This window comes from Argentina silus (assembly GCF_951799395.1).
Source record: "Argentina silus genome assembly, chromosome: 1".
In the NCBI taxonomy this organism is placed as follows: Eukaryota; Metazoa; Chordata; class Actinopteri; order Argentiniformes; family Argentinidae; genus Argentina; species Argentina silus.
Genome location: NC_139655.1, coordinates 24,793,339 through 24,800,838, shown reverse-complemented (window position 1 = coordinate 24,800,838; position 7,500 = coordinate 24,793,339). Strand labels below are relative to the sequence as shown.

General features: G+C 46.8%; 1 protein-coding gene across 1 annotated transcript in view; it reads left to right on the top strand.

Annotated features, from left to right (window-relative positions):
* Window positions 1-489: 489 nt before the first annotated feature.
* cnksr2a (connector enhancer of kinase suppressor of Ras 2a) overlaps window positions 490-7,500 on the top strand; it is a gene marked incomplete at both ends in the record, with an annotated part of 25,459 nt that continues 18,448 nt past the window's right edge. Inside the window, 3 exons of the mRNA XM_083670602.1 lie at window positions 490-553; window positions 6,319-6,482; window positions 6,708-6,910. Coding sequence (XP_083526728.1) covers window positions 490-553; window positions 6,319-6,482; window positions 6,708-6,910 — 431 coding nt within the window. The remainder of the gene's footprint in view (window positions 554-6,318; window positions 6,483-6,707; window positions 6,911-7,500) is intronic.

Genomic DNA, 7,500 nt, shown 5'->3' with positions numbered 1-7,500 from the left:
GCCGCGCAAAGCCACCCACGGGGCGCGTGCTCGATTTAATCATCTTCCCTCCCGCTACTTGAGAGAGAGAGAGAGAGAGAGAGAGAGAGAGAGAAAGAGAGAGAGATGACAGTACCAACGTTGCTGCGTATTGAGATCAACCCCCGGTGCGTGTTTTCTCCTCAGTGAGACAGACTGTACAGAGCTCTCCTCCTCTCGGGAGCAGACGACGGGCGCGCGGGGAAGGGAGGGTACCGGGAGAGACCGCGAGAGGCTCCAGTCGGGCGACACATGTCAGACAGGCGCGAGCTGAGGAATGTATCGGATGCCACTGCACACACACTCGGGCTGTCCCGCGCTATGCTGCGCGCTCTAACGACTCCGCACTAACGGGAGACAGACTCCCGCGGACAGAGGGACCAGACGGATTGGACATCGAAGAGGAGAGGGACTGGGCGACGGGCTTGCTCTCTCACGCGCCGCGGAAAGTGTAGGCTATAAAGTTTCCCAATGGCGTTGGTGATGGAGCCAGTGAGCAAATGGAGCACTAGCCAGGTGGTGGACTGGATGAAAGGTATGTTGTCATTGTTAAGTGTGTGTGTGTGTGTGTGTGTGTGTGTGTGTGTGTGTGTGTGTGTGTGTGTGTGTGTGTGTGTGTGTGTGTCAATGATGACAATACTCACCGCGTGCGGAGGTGGAAGCACGCTGCATTGTGTTGTGTGGGTGGTGTGTGGTATCAGCGTCATCATCATCGTTACTGCGCGAGCCCCTATTCGCACACCACCTATTGATGACCGAATGTGTATGTGTGCGTGTGTGTGTCTGTCTGTGTGTGTGTCTGTGTCTGTGTGTGTGTGTGTCTGTGTCTGTGTCTGTGTCTGTGTATGTGTGTGCGTGTGTGTGATGATTCAGTGTTTTATACAACAAGCTTGATATTTAAACCTGAGACTTGAACAGGACTCTCTGCTTCAACTGAAGGTAAATGGCTAAATCTACAAATCACTTAAAGCTCAGCACTATCACACAGCTGAGCTTTAACATATACACATGTTACAAAAACAGATTAATTGATGCACCCCATAGTACATCATGACTTCCTGCACAAACATTGACTTTCTGCCCGTAGGAAAGTTTGCAGAGGTAATGAAAAATTAAAAAGACAAAGCTAAACTATTCAATCAATCCAATTCAATATGTATTAGGACTAGTGACAATACAGAATACATTGTCAGAGTAGTAAATATACTGTACTGTACATCCGCCATACGCTATCCACATTAAAGATTTGAGCTGCAAATGGCCATGATAAAGACAGTTCAATGGAGAGCTGTTTTGGTCCAAACAAAGCCCTTTCTAAAATCTGGTGTTGTGGTCGAGCATTAGCCTTTACGTACCTATTTTACGTTTTGTTTGTTCACAAGGATATGCACATATTTGCCGCTATTAGAAAACGTAGCATATGTACGTTTTCACAATTTCTGTATAGCCGAAAGAGAGCGGCAATGCGTACAACTACACGCTTCACCTTAAAGTACTAGTATGTAAACCTACAGTATGCAGGACTCTCCACCAGAGCATGTGAGCAGTGCGGAGCGTGAGCAGAGCGGACGTCATTTGACCGGAGTGTGGAGCGGGTATTCAACACGTTGGATTGTCGGCCTTCTCTTCCGCCCCAATTTCGCTCCAATACCGCTCACATCACAAGCTCAGGGCATGATCTGACCAAAATATTGTGCAGGTATTCCAATACATCTTGCATGGAAATGTGTTTAGTCAATGACATGATAAAGAAACGTGTTTAGTCAATGACATGATGCCACGCCAGCCTTCCTACTAGGCCTACTGCCTTCCAACTCAGTGTCACTTTCACTTTCATGACTGAGCAAATGGTCTGTTTCTCATTGCTTTAAAACAAATATAGTAAACACTTTTATGAAGTCGGTGTTTGTTAAATGAGTTACGTTCATGTTTGAAACAAAGAAACAAATGGAGCGAATTTTGAGTGACAATCTTTTTTCTGTGAGCGGTGAGTGGTTTTGGAGTGAGGGAGTGGAGCGCAAGCACAGCCTCATGAGCAAGGAGCGACATCTCCAACTGCTCAACTCCGCTCACATGCTCTGCTCTCCAGGGATACGTCCATCCAACCATGAGATGAAAGATCCAATTTGTTAGATTTGTTTACCTATCGGTTCTGTAACATTTATCTGAACACTGGTGCAAACTCTTCATGTGTAATGTGTAATCTGGACAGTTGGGCCTTGAACCAGCAAACCTGTGTCTTTAGGCACTAGTGAAGAAAGGGAACAAATGTCCGCTCCTTATGTGTTCTTTTATACAGCAATGTTATACCTGCTTCATTAGAGATACACAATATACAGTGTGTGTGTGTGTGTGTGTGTGTGTGTGTGTGTGTGTGTGTGTGTGTGTGTGTGTGTGTGTGTGTGTGTGTGTGTGTGTGTGTGTGTGTGTGTGTGTGTGTGTGTGCGTGCAGTGAGTGGGTGGATGGTGAGCTGTTCGTCTCAGACCGTCTGTGCAGAACAGCTGACAGACACACACTCTGAACAGAAGGCTCCACCCAGGCGCATACACAAGCACACACACACACATACACACACACACACACACACACACACACACACACACACACACACACACACACACACACACACACACACACACTCACAGACACACACACGTGGCATGTCATCCAGTGGTATTTGGTCCATGTGGGCTCTCTTGGGTGTGTCTGTGGTGACAGTGGAATATGATATTATACTGTGTGTGTGTGTGTGTGTGTGTGTGTGTGTGTGTGTGTGTGTGTGTGTGTGCGTGCGTGCGTGCGTGCGTGCGTGTGTGTGTGTGTGTGCACCGTACAGTACAGTATGTTGTACTGCACAGCACAGTTCTGGACCAAAGATTTGGGCTTGTTTACATAGTTACAGCCTAGCATTAACACGGCTGAGGGCGTAACAATGGGAGTGGTAACCCCTGTTGCTCAAATTAGCATAACGAAATCACTTCACAGACATCAAATCAGCACTGCTAGCTACATAATCCCTTCAGGGGTTGAACATGTGTACAATATTGGAAGTATGGGACATATATGAGACATATCGGAAAGTAAAAGAGAGGAGGGAAGATGAGAGGAATGGGGGAGAAGAGAGGAGGGGAGGGAAGAGGAAAAGGGGAGGGGAGGAAAGCAGATGAGAGGAGAGACGATAGGGACAGGAGAGGAGATGACAAGAGAGGAGGGGAGAGGAGAGCAGAGGTGAGAGGGGAGAAGATGAAAAAAGAGAAGACAGTTACAGAGAATAGAGACGAGACAAGAAGAGAGGACTGAAGACTAATTAAACAGAACAAGCATTTCAACATAAAAGTAAACACATCTTACCATTTTTGGAAAGTCAATGTACTAAAGTGACTTAGTTACAATGTAACAACATTCAACGTTCTGATGTTGCCACACTAGTTGATATGCAGTTCCTTTGGGGTGATTTAGGCGTGATGTTTACACATTATGTAAAAGACGTGAGTCACAGTGGGCTGTGTTCATCTGGTCATGGCCCGGAGAGACACTATGGACATGTACTTTCGTGGAAGATGATGTGTTCGCCTGACTAAAGCTAACTGTAGAATGACCACCACTAAATTGTGTGTGTGTGTGTGTGTGTGTGTGTGTGTGCGTGTGCGTGTGCGTGTGTGTGTGTGTGTGCGTGCATGTGTGCGTGTGCGCGTGTGTGTGTGTGGGAGTGTGGCTTGCCTGCTGGTGTGAAAAGTGTGTCTCTGTGGGAGTTGAGTGTGTGAGTCAGCAATGAATCACTCAGTTCGATACCATCCACACGCACACACACACACACACACACACACACACACACACACACACACACACACACACACACACACACACACACACACACACACACACACACACACCTCCTGGTGTCCTGCTTACTGTACTCTAGGTTACAGTAGATGATAATATTGTGTGGAGGAGATTGGAGGGAGTTAGTGTACTGGAGTTCTTTGGGCGTGTGTGTATTTTAGTGTGCATGCCTATGTGTGTGTGTGTGTGTGTGTGTGTGTGTGTGTGTGTGTGTGTGTGTGCGCGCGCGCAAGCGTGAGTGCGTGCATGCGTGCGTGTGTGTGTTTATCTCTCACTGTCTCTGATCAGTATTCAGGTCTTCTTCCTCTCCTCTGTTGCTGACAGTGATAAACGATGCAGATTAACACTGAACTCTCTCTTTCTCTCTCTCTCTCTCTCTCTCGACACTCACCCTCTCTCAACTCTTTCTTTATCTTTATCTCCCTCGACTCTTTCTCTCTCTCTCTCTCTCTCTCTCTCTCTCTCTCTCTCTCTCTCTCTATCTGTCTCCCTCCTCTCTCTCAATCTCTCTTTCTCTCTCTCAACTCTGTCCCTCTCTCTCTCTCTCAGTGACAGTAACACTCTGCCACATCGTTATCATCAGCTTCACATCTGAATAAGTAGATAACAGCAATCAGCAGCAATTAACATCATTAACAGATCTGTCTATCAGCCCCACTGACACAAACACAAACACAGACATGAGCTCAGCATGATGTCATCATTAATGGCCCGTTCAGTGTGTCATCATTACTGGGCCCTGTTCAAATACTATTAAAATGGGCCCCTCCTTCATTTCTTCCCTGGGAATGATTATCCAACATCATTGGCTAGCTTTATTCAATCCTGTTATGATAGATGAGTGATTGCTCCAAGGAAGGAATGAAAGATGAAAGGAAGGCAGGAAGAGAGGAAGGAAGGAAGGAAGGAAGGGAGGTAGGATACATACCAGTATTCATAGGACCCCTCGCCTCTCACTCTCTCTCCTGTATGGGGAAGGGTTGGGCCAAATCACAAAACAAACCGGTTACCTCTTTACCCGAAGGCTGGATTGCGTCAGGATTGTGTGTGGATATCTGAGAGGATTGGATAGGTGTATTCAGAATGGTGAAATTCCAGATAATCAATCAAAGACAGAGAGAGATGTTGAGCCTCTATACCCTTTCAGATCTATGTGACAGGCGGGGTTCAAACCTGCGTCTCCCATGTGGACTACCCAAACATCTACCATTAGGCCAAACATCTGCATAAAGTGCCTACGTGGTAGGGGTCAATTTGGGATTGAGTTATATATATATATATAGTACAGTATGTGTGTGTGTGTGTGTGTGTGTGTGTGTGTGTGTGTGTGTGTGTGTGTGTGTGTGTGTGCGCATGTGCGTGTGCATGAGGGGAGGGGACCGGGGTGGAATGTTAGCGGGCCGACAAATGCTGTTTCTATGTGTACGCTGTTGACAGACAGAATGTGTGTGTGCATTTCTGCAGCTGCTGTACAAGAGATCTCTCTCCTCCTTGTTTTCTTTCTCCATTCTCTCTCTCTTTCTCTGCCTCTCTCTTTCCCCCCTCTCTTTCTCTCTAATAGTGCCGTTATGATGGATGAGTGTATTATGAGTCTCCGACTAGAAGCTGGGCAAATCAATGCCTATTCCTTAGAATAGTGTGCTTGTTTATTTGTGTGTGTGTGTGCGCGTGTGCGTGCGTGCGTGTGTGCGTGCGTGCGTGCGTGTGTGTGTGTGTGTGTGTGTGTAGGGGGAGTTTTTCATAACCATGTGAAATGAAAACCTTATGGGCCCTAGTTCTAACTTTATTACAGTATGAGGCTATAATATTGGGTATATTCATGTGAATATATCCAGAGTTGTTGCAGCTATGGAGGATGAAGCTCTGAGCTATTTTTTCCTGCTGATCTGGCATTTATTTGACTCAGCAAACCCACTCAGACCAGAACCAAAACACACACACACACACACACAGACACACACACACACACACACACACACACACACACACACACACACACACACACACACAACTCACACACACAAATGCACTGTCAGACAATAGAAATGCGAGCAAAGCCTCACCTGGACAGTTGCCTGGACTTTCAGTCCCCCCTCTCGGTCGAGCTGTGTTTAGTGGATTCATCAATAACAGAAAAACAATGTCTTTTTCTCACTTGAAACGTGTGGTGTCAAGCTCTTACCAGGTCAGGTTCTCACGTAGCCCAGACAGCCCAGTGGCTTCACAGTTAGCAGGATGCTCCTCACCTTTAACCCCCTTTATGTCCACAGCTAGGATTGTCTCTACATAGACCAGGATTAGGAGAGCCACCTAAGGGTGAAACCAGGAGAAAACGACTGAAGTTCCCAAAACACAGACAATTCAGTCTCAATCTCTAAACCTTGAAGGCTTCAGTCTAAACCACCATGTATCATTTGTGTGTGAATTGAAATAATGTGTTACTGTGTGTGTTTCAGGTCTGGATGACTGCCTGCAGCAATATGTGTGTGTGTTTGAACGTGGAGGTGTGTGTGGAGAGAGGTTGTTGAGGATAAGCCATGCAGAGTTGGAGGAACTGGGGGTCTCTCGTATCGGACATCAGGAACTCATACTGGAGGCTGTCGACCTCCTCTGTGCTCTGGTGAGTGTATGTGTGTGTGCGCGTGTGTGCGTGTGTGTGTGTGTCTGTCTATCTCTTTCTTTCTCTCTCTCTATGTCGTCTCTCTGTTGTGTACAATGCCTGTAGGTGAATGTCAGAAATTTGGCCTAGGCAAAGTGTGTGTTTGTATTGATGTGTATGTGTGTGTGTATATCCAAAGTCAATGATGTTCAGAATGTAATCCACTGTGTGTTTGTGTGTGTGTAGAACTCGGGCCTGGAGACAGAGAGCGTGAGGACTCTGGCCCATAAGCTCGGCGCTTCAGCAAAGAACCTCCAGAACTTCATATCGGGGCGCCGTCGCAGCAGCCAATCAGAAAGCAGATCCTCGCGCCGCCTTCCTAACGACCTCCTTACCTCTGTGGTCGACCTCATCACAGCTGCCAAGAGTCTACTGGCCTGGCTGGACAGGTAACACTCACTCACACACACACACACACACACACACACACACACATTCATTGTTTTATATTTATTGTTTACATCAAACATTTAATTGTTTTATATTACTTCTTTTGTTAGCAGAGCATATGCATGGTAAATGTGTCCAGTGATGCGACAGTATAAACAGTATAAACAACCAGGTGGTCATTGCAATTCAGATTGACTTGTATAGCATTTGAAAGTAGGATGACTCACCTGTACAGTCTCTACAACCCTACCATGCACACTCTCTCTCTCTCGCTCTCTCTCTCTCTCGCTCTCTCTCTCTCTCTCTCTCTCTCTCTCTCTCTCTCTCGCTCTCTCTCTCTTTCTCCCTCCCATAATTCTCAGCGTTGCTTCAACGTTGGTTAAAAGACCAGACTGCATCTACACCCACACTTGTCCTTGGGCAACGTGCACACACTCACACACACACACACACACACACACATGCAAGCACACACTCACACACACACACACACACACACACATGCAAGCACACACAGACACAGACACACAGACACACACACACACACACACACACACACACACACACACACACACACACACACACACAC